Genomic DNA, 20,228 nt, shown 5'->3' on the forward strand with positions numbered 1-20,228 from the left:
GTAATCCCTTTGGACTTCTTTACTGGGTAAATCAGGGTGTTCTAAGGAGCTACTCCAGGGAAATTACTCCTTGCTCTAGCATCTCCTGTATAGGCACTTCCTTGTGCCCTTACATTATCCTACTGTTGTGGGTACTGTTGTTGGGGGTCCCTGGGACGGTCCACACAGACATTGCAGTCACCTCAGTGGTGGCTGCTACTACAGCTCTTTCTACTGCTCCTTTCTTTGCCAACTTTTGCTGCACCAACTTAGCTGCTGGTTTTTCTGTGACTTCCTTCTTGTTTCACTTTGTCTCCTGCTTTTTTTCCCAAAATGAATTATATGTGCATGTATCTCTGTCCAGGGATTGGCTTCCAATGACAATTTATTATTAAGATTATCCTGTACGTCGGAGGTTAAACCTTTCTTCAGTACAGTGCAGAATAACACAGCATTTCCTCCTGCTTTTTGCCAACCCTGACCTACTTCTTGGGTCCATATTTTTCTTTCATCCTGCTGAGAATCTAAACGGGGTCCTCATTTGGCTGCATTTATTGAGCCATGAGTCACCCTATGTCTGGCCTGTCAGCATGTGTTTTTCTCAGCTGATCCCAAACTACTGTTCTAAGTAAGTTAAATGGCAATCCATCATATCTAGTCTTAGTGAGAGCAACATTTCTCACTCCAGCTTTCTGAAAAACTGTGTCTGTTTCATCTCCCAGAAGAGTGCTAAGCAAACTTTGTATGTCTCCTACTGCAAAAGTGATGCCTGCAGTTTGATTTTTTTAAAGCTCTAATCCATTTCCCTGCTCTCTCTGTAAGTGGCAGTAAATGTTGGGGATTGTGATGCCTTGCATATTTTTGCCACACACACAAACATTTCCTCATGTAGGAATAATCCCAATCTCCTTCACCATCAAGAATGCAATCCTCAGTATATCAAGTAGATCAAAGGACCCTTATTGTGGCCATAGACTCATCTGTGGAGCTAGCCCTTCAGTACATTCTGCCAAATTATCCACATGTAGCACAACATAGTACCAACTATTCTCTCCTTTGCAACCATCTCACTGGGTGAGATGTGTGCTGTGCAAAACTGATTGAACACTCATCTGCTGAATTTGCCTATCATGTAGTGTCAGCCCTCCCATAGCATCACAGGATCCCATTCTGGGGTCTGACTGGCCATGTATTTCCTGAAACCGGAACTGCTCAAGCGCCGTTGCTCTGGGTTTCCTAGCTTTAGAGAACATATCCTGCTCTCCTTCTCTAGTATCAATATGATTAGGCAATCCCCTTGCACCCTTTGTGTGATCTAAATCGATAATGGGCCTTTCTTGAGATCTAATATCATAAGTGGAGTAACTAGCCTTTGGGGATCTAAATATGTCACCCATATTATCTACATGCCTATGTGTGGACTCAGTTCTACTTGCCATTTCGCGAGACCTTCCCTGAATTTGTCCTGAAATATCATTATAATATCTTTCTCTCCTTACTTCTCTTGCATCTCTGCTACCGTCACTTTGACAACCATCCCTGAACACTCTCTGGTTAAACTATTACATGTCCTTTCTCCTTCTACCAAGTTGGGAGATTATCTTCAGTCCTATCTCTTTCTTGGGATAGTGGCCATCTCGCCATACTAGCAGCCCTAGCCACTCCATCTAGCATCATCTGCATCTCTTCGCTGTGGGGATGACATTCATTCCTTAACTACCCTTTCTGTTGTGTTCCTCTTCTGTAATAATTCTACATGCCTATGTATGGACTCTGTTCTACTTGTCATTTTCCCAAAACTTCCCTGAATTTATCCTGAAATATCATTATAATATCTTTCTCCTCTTACTTCTCTTGCATCTCACCTACCCTCACTTTGGCAACCATTCCTGAACACTCTCTGGTTAAACTATTACATTTCCTTTCTCCTTCTGCCAAGTTGGGAGATTATCTTCAGTCCTATCTCTTTCTTGGGATACTGGCCATCACGCCATAGTAGCAGCCTTAGTCACATAGTGACTCCGTCTAGGATCATCTGCATCTCTTCACTGTGGGGAAGACATTCATTCCCTAACTACCCTTTCTGTTGTGTCTCTCGTCTGTAATAATTCTAATGAAACATGTGACTGTCTTCTTGATTTTTCACCTCTAGCCTCCTGGGGAGAGGCTGAATCTAAATAAACTGCGCTACTAGTTGACCTGAAAATTGGGAGTCACCTACCCTTACTTGCTGTCTGGGAGTGCTCATATGTCTTTACTTTGACATTTGTAGGGCGACATTAGGGAGTGCTTTTGGGAATTGTGAAGGCGTCTCAACTTCACGGTTCTCATATCCCACTACAGCTTCTTGTAGCTGTGTCAGTGGATATATACCAGGTACCATGGGAGAAGTACTTATAGGGACATAAGGAGGTGTGGGGCGGACTGGGTATCAACTTTTGAGGAGTCTGTGATCAGAAGGCCTCCTCCTTTCCTGTGATAAATGCGAGATCTATTGCATTGCAAATGCTTGTTTTCTTTGTATCCGAACCTGTGCTCCTATAATCTTTTCAGCTAAATTTAATTTCTAACCACTGGCTAGACTGTATGGGTTCTAGTTATTGAAATCAACGAATAATTTTGTCTTGCCTGTCAAAGCCAATATTTTCTTATATTGTAACTTGCAGGTAATAAGCAGAAGAACAGCTATATACAGTTTGCGGCACAATGCAGCATGTTTTTATTTAATTATTTCAGATGTCAAAACTGGCCAAATAAATAAGAAATGGGGAAGACTTTGTAAACTTACATTTACAGAATAATCAAATCACCTCACTATATTTGGTGGTTATCGCATTGCCATCATCTAATAACAGGTGTATTTCAAAGAGCAGGGCCGTGTTTCTTGAAAATAAATGTTCAGTTCTCCCTAGCGCAGATCACTAATTCGGTAGTTAGTTATCTATCCGTGATTTTGCGGTTGACTGTGCTTCACTGTTTTGCCTTAGCTCCATTAGTCTTAATGCATTTGTGGGATATTCAGGAGACAATCAGTGAAACAACACAAAGCATCTTTTTCTGCATTAAAGCGTTTTTTAAAACTAAGGATGCCCTTGTCAGCTTACGAATTCAAAGATTAAACCCTTGAGGAGATGGAGGTAGTAATGAAAACCATCTCACTTGACCATTCAGAGGGTATTGAATCTGCAAAGATGTTTTGCGTACCAGAAAAATGGACAGAAGAGAAACCATATGTGTGTATCATAGAGATCAATGGAAGGAAACCTTACAGAGTTGAAATTGAGAGGGCTTTAGTGGCATCAAAGTCGTAGACTGTTACAGCAAATTGAGTTGAGGGATTGATGCACCATTGAATGTAGGAAATAACCCTTGGTCTGCAAGGTTATCCAAGGGCCACTGCCTGGTGCAGTATGTCAGGGTACTACACACTGTTGTACAGCAAAAACAAATCTATATGACCTGATGCACCAACAACTTGAGTGTACCAGGAGTAGCCCAACCATGATAAGCTAGATGGCAACATCTGAAGACCACCAGAATAGTGTGTATCCTGACTTTGCATAATTTCTCCACACTCCTAGTTCTCCAAGCACGACCAACAAGGTGTGCCTGTCTTTGCCTAACTTCTCCATATTCTTGGTTCATCAGAAAGGAGCAAAGCATTATATTTCATGGTTATGCTTGCGAACTCTTCACACTGACATTGCTTTAAGCCAAGCCTTTTATTGCTTTCTAAAGATAAGTTACTTTATATTTGTGAAGAAGGGGCTATGAAACCCAGACTGCTAGATTTTGTAAGTATATTGGTGGATGTTCTTTACTTTCTAGCTTCCCAAAAATAAGGTTTCAGTTAGTTAGTTATGTCTTTGTCTATTGACCTAAAATAAAAGTTGGAGCCCTTACTATGCGATTGTACAAGCTCTAAATGCAGATAATAAGTTGAATGCTGTTGATGTTATATAAATATGAACCATTTGGGACACCCAGAGTTTATTTTCTGTCTCAGATGTGATCATTGTGGAACAGAATAGCACTCTGGGCTTGTATGAAGCTGGGACAATTCACTTATGTTGAATATGATAATGTAAATAACTGTACTTAAATAAAGAAGTTGCAACTAGACCTATGGGTAGATTAACTTAATGTTTTTAGACTCACCACGTCTCCAGTACATATTGTTTCCTTAAAGTAGGAGAGTAGCAAATATTTTAAGTAACATGTTTTAATTTGCAAAAAATATTGCTTTATGTTGTGTTCCAAAACTAATGAATCCACTGAAGGGATTTGTGTTTAACCACATGATCATGACTTCATGGCGGTTCTCTTAGCCTTCTGTTTTTTTGAGATTGAGAAAATGACTGCCATTGAGTTGACTAACCATAAACGTTAACTAGGGTGAATAACGCTAGGAAACCTTTCTAGGTGAACGTGTGCTCTACAAAAATTTGTTATATTTAGAGTACATCTGACTTGATGTAATTATCAGAAAAGTGCTAGACCTAGAATTTATGTAGGGGCACAGTAGATCACATTATTGGGAATAATAGCCGTGGTAATGTCAGTTCAGCTGTAAATATTTAATATAGTAGATAGGGCTGACAGAGGGGAGAGGGATGCTGTATCATCCATATTGATAGATACAGTGGAGTACAGAGGAGGGAGTAATTATATTTTAGGATTTTATTTAAGAAAATTCGTCAAACTGGATTCATTTTTCCAAATATGTTATTAATGTAAAAAAAAAAATATATATATATTTCCTCTTGTTTTCTGAATGTGTACTTTGTAGGAATGGAGAAAGATATTTTGCTGGACAATTGAACATATTTTGGTTAGCTCTTTTTGAATATTTACAATAAAGAATGTTTTTGTATGACAAGTAAAACATTAATTACCTCTGTGCAGTGACTTGAGTGCATTATTGTAAATGGATTGTTTTAGAGAAATTTGTTTGGTGTGCCTATGGGCTTGATTCAGACTTATTCGCAGGGGACCACCTGCAGCCTACAATGGTTTCACAAAATTGTTTGCCAACATGCGACCAATTCGATTACTGGACCTTGCCACCTGTCGTGACTTTCAAGAAAGGTGTTGCTATGGCATTCCAATAAATAATATAACATGTGTAAAGCAGATGTTCACACATAAGTATCGGGGCACTGAATAAAATGTGTTTATTGTTACCCAACTCAGTGGTACTCTTTTTATCGGCCTCAAAAGGATGAAAGGTATAAGTTGACCCGCCAGGATTTGAACCTGTGACCATGAGGACAAACACAGACCCCTAAAGTGGACGCATTAGTCTACTTAGCCACCAGACCCGGCTGAATGTCCTGTTCAGTAAATGAGCTGAATAAGAAAATGCAGCATTTTAACTGCAGCGCCCGTGGAACAACTTAATATGTAGTGCTATGTCTGATTACTTTAAATTGTTAAGTGTGATTTAGATCATGTGTAAAATGCCATGCAAGCTGCTCTTCATTAAAGAACGATATAAAGAACATTTAAAAAATAAATAAATACAAATAAATGTATCTCTTTCGGCATAGTGGTGCATCTTTGATGTGTACATCAAAGTGGGGAAAACTTATTTCCTGACTGTTGTGAGACAGTGTGTAGCTCTAGACGTCACCACATTATTACTACTAGCAATACAGCTCATTAACATTTTTTAAAGCTGAATCAACTTGTGGCCACTTTTTATTAATGTATGATCATAGTAATTGTTTTCTCCTTCCAGAATTAACATGAAACTTTCAACATATTATTATATTTTAATGTTTTGAAATGTTTAATAAAAGCTGAAGATTGAAATACCTAGCAAAATGGATGAATTATTAAAGGAGTTGCCAGTTGAATCTGAAGGTGATGTACTTCATAAAGCCAAAGTATTTCACTGCTGATTCAGCTTTAGGACCCAAGGACGGACATGAGTTGACAAAGAGATATAGATTTTTCACCCCAAATCTGGACTAGATCCCCATGGCAGAATGCTAGAAGTTTTGGATTCCTACTTTTTTGTGGGTTAAGTTGACTTGCACTTTTAGTACTCAGTAGCATGCTTACCGTAATCTCAAATTAGAAACACCTGTAACAAAAAATTTTGTATAAAAAGTTTAATGAATTAATAGGAAATACAGTTGAACCTTGATACAGTTAGACTTCTTGGTTCATGTGCTGTGTCTGGTATGTCTCAACTGGTTTCAAAACTGACATGTTTGGCTTGACATACAAACTTTGTATATTCTATTGCCGTTACAGAATGCTCGAACTTTGACCTCCGCGAGTAGGATACAGTACACAAACAGAACACTAATTTTATCTTAGCCCTTCTTTCCTCCCCTCCAATTGAAAGGGCCTCTTGTCACCCAACTAGCCAAACACCATTCTTGGATTGTTAATAGTCTGGATGAAGTGATCCCAGCCAAACAATCCACATGTGCATGTCTCTTCTGCTTCTTAGTTCATCATGTGCAAAAAATTGCCAAAACTATTGTATGAAAGGTAAACATAATTGGAATGCTCATTACTGTTTGGAGAAGTAACTCAATTGAGTAAAAAGCCCTTAGGACTTGTAACAATTTAGAGAAATCAGCCCTTACTACTAAATCCACTTATATGGAGCAGCTCACTGCCTGACTTGTTCTTCCATTTCTTTAAAAATAAAATGAACACAATTTACATCTATTTCATATTCTGATTTATTCCTTATTCTTCAGTGTTAATCAACATTCTTTGAATTAATCCCCTTGTCTAAGCATATCATCGATTTCATCAAGTCTGTGTCCTCTTCTAACCCTAGTCCATCTCACTTCCTTTTACTTGACTCAGTAATCTTGAGTAACTGTAGACCTATTTCTGTGCTCCCTTTGTGAAATAAAATCTTGGAGAAATAATTTTCTTGACAACCTACTGCCTTTGTGGCATCCAGTATTATTCTTGACCTATTCCAATCAAGTTTTATCATCTCTCTTTCTGAAAGTCTATCAAAACCTGCTTGTTACGTTTGGGTTAATGCTCATCTGTTACTGCCTCCACCAGTTTCCCTTCAGTACCCTTTTGGGTATTTGCACACTCTTGTTTACACCAAGCAGCAGAAGAAATTTAAAGCCAATCCATCTCACTCCAATTCTCGGGTCACCCAGAGAGGGAAAGAAATACAGTGTCTGCTTCGATGGCCATCCATACTGGAAGGCTAGATTTGTCCCAAAGGACCAGACATCGAGAGAGGGTACTACAACACTCACCTTCCGGAGGATACAGAAATAGCGAACCTAAGAAAGCTGTATGTATAATAATACAAAAGTAAAAAACAGAAAGAAATAGAGGGCTTGCTGGCATTGGCAGAAATATATACTGTGACTAGACCTGGGGCATATCAAGAGGCCAGCCCTAGAATCAAAGTAGTTCAGAGAGGTGTTTAGATCAATCGTGCAACTGTTAGCGATAGGAGACAGGGTCTAAATAATGCTCAGATGGGGAAGAGTGTAAAAAGAATGTGACGAGGAGTAAACGAAACAACAAACCTACAGGATGCCAATATCAGGTGTGACCTTGAGCAATAGAGGAAAACCTCAACACTGTAGTTGCCAGACATCATCATAGAAGTCAAGTGGCTTTTTATTATACTGAGCCTACTATATCTGCCACAGTAGCAGTACCTGTTGATAGTGATGGGGCCAGTCTTAACATGGCTGGTGCTACAGGGAAAAGTCTAGTGTAAACCGGAAATATTAGCCCTTATGTCTCCATTGCCCCTTCTATTTTTTGGTGCTGCTTATCTCCATTGTTCTGTGTGCCATAATCCCCATCCCTTCAGCTACTGAATCCTCAACCTCTTTTTTTATTAGCAAGCTATGTTATCGTATATTGGGTGAGTTAAAACACCATTGTTCTCCCTTTGAAGCCCAGAAACCTGACAGTTCTGCCTGGAAGTCCTATTAATTTTTAATTCACTTAATTTGGTGTGTCCGATTAGGTTGGGCTGGCTAGGCAAGAGAATGTGTCCTGTTCTGCATTTCCTAATGTGAACTGTGTGCAGATATGGGATCAGGGTTCTCTACCGAAATATGAAATCACAGTTGATTCACCATTGTACCTCAATCCCTGTACTGCTCCATGTGATTTTAAAAAGGTGTTTTAATATAGATTGTTAATATTAGGAACACAATTGGTGAGAAACAATGATAAAACATGAATCATTATGTAAAGAATCAAAGGTAAAAAGTACAGACTAGATTGTAGTATGTTTCTATGAGTAATTTGGTACCAATACATACTTTTTTCTTTTTATTTACTCTCAGGTATTTGACTGAATCGTATGGCACTGGTCAAGATATTGATGAGCGAATTGTAGAAGGTAAGTGCATTTTTTACAGCTATTATTTAAGGGCTAAACAATAGCCGGTTTGCCTGTTTGCTTTTGTTCATGGTCACCTATCAGTCTATAATAATATTCACCGATAAGGTTTGCCTCAGTATTGCAATGGATACAGTCTATGACTCTATGCATTTGTGACTATCTTTTGTTGTAGACCTTTCAACCCTGGAGACTGGATGGTAGCAGTGCACCTGCAGGATTCTTATTTTCACATCCTTGTCCTGCAGGCTCACATGAGCTATCTGTGGTTGACGGTGGGAAAGCAGCACTTTCAGTTTGCTCTGCTCTCCTTTGGCTTTATCAAGGGCCCTCAGGTGATCACAAAACGGTTTGGCGGAGGTCAGACGTTCCAATCTTCCCCCTACCTCGAAACTAGCTGCTGAATGCTGGCTCACCTCAAGCAGTCATCCCCCACCTCAAGACTATGGCAATCCTCTTAAAATCTTTGGGATTGGGATTTACTATCATGCCAAAGTTGCATCTGACTGCATCGAACATGGTAGTGTTAGAGCTTCCAAGACAGCTCTACCTCAGAAATGCATTCCGCCTCAAGTGGAGCTCAGGACTCCTATATGCCTTTTTCCGTTGCTACTTCTCCTGCCCTGAATTCTGAAGAAGATCAAGAACAATGGGTCCCAAGTTATCCCGTTGTGACCAGATTGGGCAATAAGAGTGTAGTATCTAGAACTCTCTGGCCTCCGCATCGGCCCTATTATCAGGCTGCATATTCAGGAAGACCCTCTGTTGGCAGCCACAGAGCAGGGTTCTGCACTAATGTCTGCTCAACCTGTACCTCCATGCTTGGAGATTGAGTTGGGGCACTTGACTGCATTTGACCTTCCTCCTGAGGTTATTGATGTCATCTTGGCAGTCAGGCGTCCCTTCACCAACTTGGTATATACCTGCCATTGTGACAAGTTTGTAACTTGATGTGCTGCTTGGCAGATTAAACCACTTGAAGCCAAACTTTCTATACTATTGCTTTTTGTGTTGTCCCTAGCCCACAAGGAATTGCTTTGGCCACAGTTAAAGGTTATTTGAGGGTCCTTTCGGCTTTCCTGTGGTTGCCGAATCAGCCCTCTTTGTTTACATTACCTGTTTTGTGATGCAGTGTTTGAAAGGTTTGCAACATATGTTTACACCCTCTCCCTCATTATGCCTCAGTTAAAGCTCAACTTGGTCCTCACATTCCTTATGTGTACTTATTTTGAACCGCTCCATAGCTGCCCATTTCGGCTTCTCAGCCTTAAGCCAGTCTTTCTCAAATTAAATCATCGTACCATCGGACCCTTTTCCCCACACATTATGGTGAGCGTGGCTCCAGCACTTCTCCTGGCTAACATTTGTCTGTTTAATCCCATTCTTAGTACTGAAACCCTTCCTTCGAGTTGGAAAGCAGCTCAAGTAATGCCAATCATAAACAAAACCTAATCAGACCCCCTTGAGCTATCCAAATACAGTTCAATTTCTCAGTTAGATATTAGAGACTTTGGTAAACAAGCAACTTGTGTCTTTTCTGGAAAACCATAACCTTTTGGACTCTTCCCAGTCAGGATTTCGTAGCCTCCTACAGCACAGAAACTGTGCTGGTGGTGGTATTCGATACAATTAGACTCTTTCTTTACGAAGGTCTCCCAGCTATGCTAGTACTACTCAATTTATGTGCAGCATTCAACACCATCTCTCACTCTATCTTGATCTAGAGACTCCTTGAGATTGGTGTCGGTGGAGAAGCTCTTAGATGGCTTTAAAACGTTTTTAGTAACCTGACTCATACTGTGCACCTAGAGTCCTTTAACTCCCGTACCATGGTCCTAGTCAAGGGGGTGATGCAGGGCTCTTCTTTGTTCCCTACACTTTTTTTTTTTTTTTTTTTGAAACCGTTTATTACAAGACTCAAAAATATACAAGTATGGGCCTACAACCTTCCGGCCGGCCGCTAGCAGTGAAAGGAGCATACGATATACATTTATAAAACACATGGTGTTGCGGCCGAGCATGCACAGGAGGTAACATCGTTGCGAGCCACACTGTTCTGACCCCACTATACGGTTCCATTTTAAACTTAAAGAACAACAACTACAAACAAACCCACAAGGCAATCCTCAATTGAAAATAGCAGCACGTGCTCCCCTGGAGGGGGGATCCTAGCCATCCATAGGAATCTCACGAGGGGGGAGAGATCAGAACTAGGGCTGGGTACACCCAATGCCCAGGTATTCCCTACACTTTTTAATAACTGCATAGCCCCCTTGCCTCAAGTGGCAAGATCTTGCGGTTTTGAAGCCCTCTTACACAGATGGCATACAGTTGATCATCTCCATATGACCCAATCATAATTCTGCAAAAGTTTGATTTATCAATTGTATGGGGAAGATAGGGTCCTGGTTGATGTCGAACTGCCTACAACTTAACAGTGACAAGACGGAGATTATATAATAATAATCCACATTTGTAAAGCGCGAACAATCACCCGTAAGGGTCTCTAGGCGCTGGGGGCAATCGGGAAGATTAAGCAAGCTATTGCCCAGAGTCACATGGTGCTGGGCTAATCTGCCGCCGGCGCTGGGGATTGAACCGTGATCCCCAGATTCCGGAGTCAGTCACCCTGGCCGCGGCGCCACACCTCTTCCCTAAAAGATTCTGCTTTTTGGTAAGGCTCATGCTCACTGGTCAGATGATTGGTGGCCCCTAGAACTGTGCACCGACCCCTTCTCTAAAAAGGTAGTGAAAAATATGTGCATCATGATAATGAGAATCTTTACCTGAGAGAACAGGTTGGCTCCACTTATTGTGCCTGCTTCGGCATCATGCGCCTGCTTCGGATTACTTTTAAATGGTTGCCCCTCCATACCAGGAAAACCCTCATTCGGGCACTGATTGTTAGCTGTCTAGACTATGGCAATGCCCTTATGGTTGTGGCAAATGAGGCCCTTTTAGCTAAGCTTCAGGTGGGTTAGAACACAGCTGCCCACCTTGTCTGTAAACTTCCTTCTTGGACCTTACCAAGCCCACTCTGAAATCCCTACTCATGCTGGCGTTGAGAAAACACTCCCTGTTCAAACTTCTCCGCCTAGTTCACAAGTCTTTTTCTGGCAACGGCCCCCTCTACTTACCAAAGAAACTGCAGCTCTAGCTGCCCCTTGCAACCTCAGGTCCAGTGGACAATCTCTGTTATGCCCTTGCCACATTCATACTTTCAGATTCAGTGGAAGATCTTTCTTTTATCTCGCTCCCCACCACTGAACAGATTCCCTTTTAGCGTACAGTCCTGTCCTGATTTTGCCAACTTTAAAAAACGACTTCTGACTTCTCTAACCCCGTCATCCTCTTTATAAGCCAATGTGCGAGACACCCTTTCGGGAGTGATTTGTTCTATGCTTTACACATCCCTTTAACATAACATCACCATACAGTTCGGCCAGTGGGCAAGCTACAATTCCTCTCCATTTATCTATCATACACCACATTCTTTTCATGTAAACCGGTTCTGAGAACCTGACCCTCATTTCTTCCAAAAGTTGTGACTCCTTTTCATGTCAGCCTAAGTATTCCCCTTGCGACGTTCTTCACTCCGCCTCACCCCTGTAAAGAGGAGGAGAGACTCCATTGTTGGATCCTAAAAAAGCTCTTGGCTTTTATGCTAATTATACCAGGGAACATCATGCGGACAATAAGATCTTTATTGGAGTTGCTGGTACGTAAAAAGGCAAGGCAGTGCAAAAGAGGACAATTGTTTTTTGCATCGTGCCCTGCATCAAAATCTAGTATACACTGGCCAAGAAGCAGCCCCCAGAAGGCTTGTGGACTAAGTCCACCAGAGCCAAGGGTGATAACACTGTGCTGGAATGCAGAGTGCCCGTTCTAGATATTTGCCATGATGCTACATGGCCGTCCCATCACACTTTCATGAAGCACTCCCATCTTGGGTGCTTTGACCGCTCTGTCCTGCAGGACTTTTTGGTTTGAGCCAGTTCACAGACCTTCCACCTGGGAGAAATTGCTTTGGTATCTATTCAAAAGGAAGGTAATCTGTGGTTGGAAGTGTCCATCAGAAGAACAAATTAGCTGTAGGTTTTTGCGTCTGGGGCGCAAACATCCTAGAAGGCAACTGATGTCAGTGCCCAATTGCGGTCCTTGTATGCTTCTCCGTTCGTCACTTCCAGAGCTGAACAATGTCAGTGCAGAGTTGCACGACGCCACTGACCAGTAGGAGAACTGCTAAAGATTTTCTGGCTCCAGTCTGACACCTGGGGAATATTCAGATGGTGAGGAATCTGTGGATAGATAGATGGGTATCTACCAGAAAGAATTTGTTCATTATGGATTCACCCCGTCTACCTGCCCTGTAAGGAGAGGCAAGTAGCCCACTAGCATTTGAGAAAACAACCTTAACAAAAAAAAAAAAGTAATCAGCTAGATGACAAGCCTGTCTGGCACCAGGACACAACTCCTGACTGTTAAGGGCCAGACAGACTTTCTACCACCCTAGGAAGGAGAATTCGGAGGTTACGCCCAATAGGCCTACCCTGCAGGCTGAAAGCACCATTAGATACAAAAGCTTTTTAAAAATTATTTATGGGATGGGCAGCCTGCCCCATTTTGGTATCTGGCCTCACCCCTCCACTCCATGGGTCCACACAGTCTTTCTAACCTCAAGAGACATATTGTGTAGTTTACCACCAATCTGCCTTCTCAGGAGGGCAGAAAGCACCACTAGACACCAGATCTGTCTTTGTATTATGTATGGAGTGGAGGCCAGCTTGTATTGTCATCAAGCTGCACCCATCCTCCCCTGGGGCTTACATGGTCTTTGCTCCCTGAGGGGAGTTGGATTGGGCAGTTTACCCCTAATCTGCCCACCCAGGGTGACAAGAGAGCGCTACCAGACACCAGTTTTTTTTATTATGTACCATATGGGTGCCAACCTGTTTTGGCACCAGACCACATTCCGTCACTCCAGGGACTCACACACTCTTTTTTCCACCTCAGGAGGCAGAGTGGGGAGTTTTTACTCCCAACCTGTCCACATAGGGAGGCAGAAAGCACTTCTAGCCACTAAGGATTATTTTTATTGTGTAGAGGGTGTGGAACCATCTCTTCTTGGTATCGGGCTGCGCCATCAACCCTGGTGCCACGACAGTCTTTCAGCCCTCACTGGGGACAGATTGGAGCTCTGCCCCTAATATGCACCCACGAGAGGGATAAAGCCCATTAGATCTACTGGGTAAAAATTAAAAAAGGTATGGGACAGGTACTGGGCCATTTTGGCATCCGGCTACCCCCACACCCTTGGGCCACAGATATTCTTTATGCATCCATATGAGTTTAGGTTGGGAGTTTACCTATGCTGACCCATATGTTAAAGATATGATCAAAGAAATCCTAATTTCCACCTATTTTCTTTAGGGGATGACTGAAGCATTTGACCTTGGCATCAGCTTGCAATTAGGAAACCCTATCAACCATGGGCATTTTTGACAAATAGAGGTTCAGAGTAATTGAATGTGGTGTTTGCATGGATCCCAGTAAATGTTCTTACGAAGAATGCCCTGTAAATGTCAAAACTATATCTAAAAACACCAAACTTCCTTTCACTTTTCAATGGCGATGGCTGCAGTTTTTGACCTTGAGGTCATCCGGAACCTTGGGAACCTGACCAGCCTGGATATTTCTAACATAGGACTTATGGGACTCCCTCATATGTATATGTGTGCATGAAAAGTGCTTTCTCAGAGAGCAGTAAGTGATTCTATATGATCCAGTCTTCAGCTATCTGCAAGTGATATAGGACTGCATTACATTTAGAATTGTATAAAAAGTAATCATACAAAACACATTGGCAATTCTAGCTTGTTAAGGATGTGAGATGTGTTTTTGACAATTTTGTTAACCTTTCTTTCCAGCCAACCCACTCTTAGAGGCTTTTGGAAATGCCAAAACAGTCCGCAACAATAACAGCAGTCGCTTTGGAAAGTTTGTAGAGATTCACTTTAACGAAAAGGTAGGTTTGCTATTCTTGAGAAGTCATACAAAGTTAATAACATCTCCTAGTTTGTTATAGCAAGCCTCACTAATATAGCCAGGCTGTTGGTGTGAATGACTTCATATAGTATGATAGGCAAACTTCAACACACATAGCAGTACTTGGTAACGTTTCAGTTTTGCAAACGTAATAGTGAACTTGTTCCTCAAAGAATTCTCAAATTAAATCAGTTTGCTTTTGTTGCAACTGTGGGTTGCACCACCAATTTCAGATTTCATAAGTGAATAGATTTTTCCAGTGTTGTTATTGTAAAAATTGCTTCATTCTTCGTTTGTAATAAAAAACAGCCAAGCAGCCAACGCGTTTCGTCCAGCTTCAGTGGACTTCATCAGGGCTCCAGTATCTATAGTTGAGACTTTTCATATGGTGATAATTCCATCCCACATGGATATTAAAGGATATTCAACAATCATGGATTCCAATCCAAAATCAGGTGTCGCAGGTGAACCCAATTCCCTCATCCCGTCTGTTGCCAAGTCTACGACTTTAGCATATTCCATTTAGTGCACCTGATAGACTCCAGGTAACCTTTCCATGTCATTTCACTTGAAATTACTTAACCTCACCTCCGTGTTTGTTGTAGATCAAATTTGGCCAACCATTCTATTGCTACCCGTCATTTTTCTCCCGAATGACCTTGATTTATGATGTTGTATATCAAGTGAATTCTCAGGGCCATTTGTTTTATAGTCTGTATCTTTTATGGAGTCGAAGTTGAGCATATTGAATTACCTCATTTCGCCATCCACTAGTTCGTATTAAAGTAATGTGTTTCTGTCAAATGTAAACTTTTTCAATGTTAACCAATGGCTTATTGTAAACTCACCTGTTGTAAACCAACCCCTCACCCTTTCATGGTCTCAGGATCAGTATGTGCCAATGGATACAGGTAATAAGTGCAATATATGGTGCAAAAACTGGTATTATCAATGAGGTGGTTGACTCTTTCGTCTCTGCAGCACAAGTTCAACTTTATACGTTTTCCTCAGGGGGACACAGTGGCTTGGAGTTGGTGCCAAAGATTGAACATAAAGAGATTGGAATACTGCAAAGACTGACCAGCAACAAAAATATTAAACAAGCAGGTCAATGTGAAAACGGGGGCGAAAACTGCAGAGGTGTTCATCATGTAGGCTTACTACTTGATTACCTAAAGCCCAATGTTAATAAAGGTGCCGAATTGGAGGAAATAAATCCAGTTAAAAAAATTTAAGAGAAATAAAAATAAGATTCATGTTTGATGATTCACTCAGAACGCCAGTTGCTAATAATTAGTTTAAGTGCACCCTGAAAGGCTGACCATGCCCCATTGTATTTGACAGAAGACCGCACCTGATATCCATGAGGAGCTCTTACAGTTGTATCTAACTGGTAGGATCATAATTGTTGCCTAGTCAGACTGTCAGGAGTGGCACACAACTAGCTAGGAAAAATTAAAAGTCGTTAAAGAGTTGTAGTCTTGTATAAAATACAAACTCTATCAGATAAATGTAACCAGAACATATGGCAGTAGGAAGGATAGGCTCTGCAAACACAGTTAATCAAATTTAAAATATGTTTTTCAAACTAGTTTAAGTTTATAATTCAGTTTGACTCTGGACTAAAACAAATAACTGTAACTACACAGTGTATCAGTATAATCTGGTGCATGCTTCTCTCTTCCCCCACAAGTGTCCCTTTTTTACTTGAACATTATCTCAACAGTTGAAATAGAGAAATGTGACAGCGGTGACAGCCATAAGGCTTGAACATATTAAAATGGCAGAAAATATACACCATATGTTCTTATTTGGATTCAACTGTTTGTTGTATAGCATTTATTTAATAGCTTAATAGATCAATCTGTTGTGTCTTATTGAGGTTTAGTTCAAAAAGCAAGTTGTGCCCTGTTTATTTCACAGCTTTGATGAATTGGCTAGGGATGACAGGTTGTGTACCTTGGCACATAACCGCTGATCTTGAAAGGTACAAAAGAGCACAATCAAACATGGTGCTTCAGGTACCAACATCTTCGTTGTAGGTATGTTATGTCCTCACATATTCCTTTGCTAAACGGCAAGTCTGTTAAATTAGCATAATCGTTTGTCTTTCACAGTATACAGAGACGTTATTCCACCTTAATGGGTTATTTTTCTTCCTTCAAATTAACAGTATTTCATATTTTAATATCATCATTGGGAAATGTGATGCATTTTGTAAATACATGTGTCTTACTTTAAGACTACTGATTACAGGTAGGATGCTATTTTACTGCTTGGTATTGCAAGTTAATGTGTTTAATATGTTTTCTTGTTTCCAGAATTCAGTGGTTGGTGGATTTGTGTCCCATTACCTCCTGGAGAAATCTCGTATATGTGTGCAAGGGAAGGATGAAAGGAATTACCATATATTCTATCGCCTCTGTGCAGGTGCACCCGAAGACATTCGGCAAAAGCTCTTCCTGAACTCCCCGGATAACTTTAGGGTATATTATGCTTTTTCTTTTTAATTAAGTTCATTAACTAATTATCCATGTATATCTGTGCCTAAAACCCCAATAGAAATATGGTTTACTTATAACATGGCTTACAATCTCGGACTCTTAAAGAACTCTGGTCGCTGCAAATCACTACTGCATTGAAAATCTGTTAAAACCCGAGTTAACCTTGGTGTGAAATCCAGCAATGGCTGGAAGGTGACACAGGCGCTAAACAGTGCATGACGGTCTCACCAGAATTTCTGCCTTGGGGTAGTGAACACTTGTCCTTGGATGTCTGATAGCAAAGACCTTTTAACACTTAGCGTGGTTAGCTGGCTATGTTGCTTTGCACATTCTTTTATGTTTATTAGGACCTTGAGTAGAACTCTCAGAGAAGGCCATCCAATCAATATGCTCCATTTGTAGTCTATAGCTACTGATACTGACCCGCAAAGAGAGTATTGTATGGCTGCCAGTGTTCCTCTGGTGTGATGCTTGAGCTCTGGTGTGGTATTCTCTAGCTTAGTCCCTTAGTGACTGCTTACCTCCTTGTGAAGTAGGGCCTGTGCACTTTGCTGATGGTTACAGCTTTTCTTATCTGTGCAGCTCCTGTTTCTGTAAAGGTTCTGCCATGGGAAAAAATCCTCCCTGCCTTCCCTGCTTATAGATGTCTGCTCAACCCTTTGCCTTACACTACATATTTAGGTAGAATTAGAGTTCAAAATAACTATACATTTTGTATAACTTTCTTTTTTGAGATATAGTCTTTAGGGTGACTATCCTCTTTTAATTCCTTTTGAATCTATAAAAACCTGATGAACTTCCCCCTGGTTAATTTCTATCATAGACATTGCTGTATATTGCTGTAGGGAATGCTTTTCTCCTTGTTTATTCTTTTTCTTTGTGCTGTCCCCATTGAATGCTTCGTGAAGAGTCCCACAGGAATCCCTATTTGGCTGGGAATGGGAATTTGCACCTGAATCTGTATTCAACATCCATCGGTTTTATCTTCTATGTATTTACCAGATAACATGTAGTGCCGTTTGTGCGAACGAAACACATTGTTGTACATTGGAAAAGAGAAAAACATTCGGAATTAATATGTCCCCCCCATTCCAAGGTGTGAATCTCTGAATTATACAGTAATGACCCACTGTATCCCTCTGAATTTTAATTTACCAGACAAGTAATGTGGAGTCGTAAAGAAACTCTTTGTCTATTCCAAAACTTCGGTTTCTTTTGCTGAATTTGTTAATTCATTACATAAAGCTAACAGTGCCAAAGACCTGGTTCCTTGTGTTGATTTTGCTGTTTTTTAATGATCCTATCTTGTAGTGCTGGAGAATCCTTTGCCATTGAAGGAAAATATACTTACTTATTACATTCCCATTACTGACTTTTGAGTGCCTTGCCAACTAATGGTGGGAACAAAAACTCTTGTGATAGCTGCTAACTCTAGTGGTGCTAAAGCCTCATTGTTATGGCCGGGCACTGGGGCAGGATTGTAATAAAGGCCCCCACAGCCTCCGCTGTGCAGGGGGCCCCAAGGCTTACCCATACTGGAGGTGGCACCCTCGGCCCCTTCAGATGTGAGTGTGAGGGGCCGGCCCCTTAAGCATATATACTGCAGGGGGGGGCCTCACATTTTGTTATGCCACTGCACTGGGGAACCCCGTGAAGTACACACACGCACTGATGAGCTATTGGAGAGTGGCCATGAGTGGTCCACAGCCCATTTATTTATCACCTCAGGCTGAGCCTGGCCTGCAGCGTGTGTGCAAAGTGGCTATAGGCCACATAGAGGCTGGATGTCTCTCTACATCTCTTCCCAAGTTAGTTTGCAAGGATAGCATTGGTTCGAGGGGTAGGACTTTCCTACCCTAGACTCCATGCATAGTGTCTTAGGACTTAGCTGGGTTCAGGTTTAGGTCAAAGGTTGTATGGATGCGCTTGACCTGGACCAGTCCCTTGGGTGCAGCCCCTGCTGTCGGTCAGTTACACTCGAGGTGTGTCACACACCACTAGTCCAGGAGGGTCTGATAAACTACTATCTCGCTCCAAATTGCATCTTTTGGGTATATCCGCTCGAGGCAGTGATGTTGATAAAGCCCTCATCCAAGTGCCACTCCAGCTGTTCCAGCGGGTTGTGTGGGTCTGGACTCACTGTCACTCACACCTTTTTGAATCAGGATACATTGCGGGCCACTTTCTCTCCCTGGCGGACCACAGAGACCATGGACCCTTGACTCTCAATGACCAACCAGTGCTGTCTCTCAAACAGTGTCTGGAATTTGTTGCCTGGTTGTCGATCCTTAATGAAGACTACATCTCCAACATAGTGTCGGGCGACAGCCTGCTGGTCTTTGCTGGCTTTATAATTGGTGGCTCTGCGTTTCTCTTGCACTGCTTGGCATCCATGGTGAGAGGCTGCCATCGAAAGCTGGTGGGGATGATGTCTCTTGCTGGCGGTTTCAGCCACAGCCGGAGACGCATCCTGTAGTGCTGTGTGTCATTTGCCTGAATGCCCTCAGGAACCAATGGAGGCTTTCCTCAGGGCTTCTCCATGGTCGACCCCTATACTTAGCACCTTGTTTAGGGGTCACGTAAATCTCTCCCTGTTTGCTTGTAGCCATTGTAGAATTATCTTCTTTTGCATTACCCCAGACTCTTGAGATAGCCTCTTAAGTCCTGACCTCAGAATGGTGGGCCATTTTTGGTCATAATTTGTTCCAGTAAGCCAAATATGTCTTCTTCATCAGAAGCCGCACTGCTTGGAATGAGGTGCAGTGTATCACCTCAATCACCGGGTATTTAGGATGGTCATCAATGAGGATAGCTGTGTATCTCCCATTCGGAATGCTGCCAACAACCATACTTGGATGAATCCATGGGTGGGATGGAACTCTTCCGTGAAGGCGGGTGCTGGCGTAGTCCCTCAACCAGTCATCTGGCATGGGTAGCACTGATATATGGAGTCATCCACTACCTCGTCCATCCCGAGAAACCATTCTTTCCTCCTTAGTCACACCTTGGTCTTGGCTCTACGCTTGTGGATGGTTCTCTGGGCTGCTAATCAGTGCCCTTGCATCAGGAGCCCATCCATGGAGCAACTGAGTTTGTGTCGGACCTGACTAGTTTATCGGAGTGGTTCCACCCGCTAGCACCTTCCAGGAAATTGTCCCACACTGTACAGGGTAAGCCCTCCATTGCTTTTTGTAAGCATGTGCCTGAGCTGGTGGCTGTCTGGATCTCTTCTTCTGTTAGGTCCAGGGGACAAGTGGCTTCTGCAACCGTTCTAACAAAGTCCTCTGCCCACTCGTCTTCATCCCTGATCCCCTGATCCCTGATCACAGTGTCAGGCTTCT

At 41.9% G+C, this 20,228-nt stretch overlaps 1 protein-coding gene across 9 annotated transcripts in view; it reads left to right on the forward strand.

Moving 5' to 3' along the window:
• Window positions 1-20,228, forward strand: part of MYO6 (myosin VI) — an 856,486-nt gene that overhangs the window by 361,393 nt on the left and 474,865 nt on the right. For all 9 annotated transcript variants that reach the window (XM_085610973.1, XM_085610975.1, XM_085610976.1 and 6 more), the window contains exons 7-9: window positions 8,283-8,338; window positions 14,266-14,363; window positions 16,705-16,869. In XM_085610973.1, coding sequence (XP_085467099.1) covers window positions 8,283-8,338; window positions 14,266-14,363; window positions 16,705-16,869 — 319 coding nt within the window. The remainder of the gene's footprint in view (window positions 1-8,282; window positions 8,339-14,265; window positions 14,364-16,704; window positions 16,870-20,228) is intronic.

Source organism: Triturus cristatus, chromosome 6, assembly GCF_964204655.1.
Source record: "Triturus cristatus chromosome 6, aTriCri1.1, whole genome shotgun sequence".
Classification (NCBI taxonomy): Eukaryota; Metazoa; Chordata; class Amphibia; order Caudata; family Salamandridae; genus Triturus; species Triturus cristatus.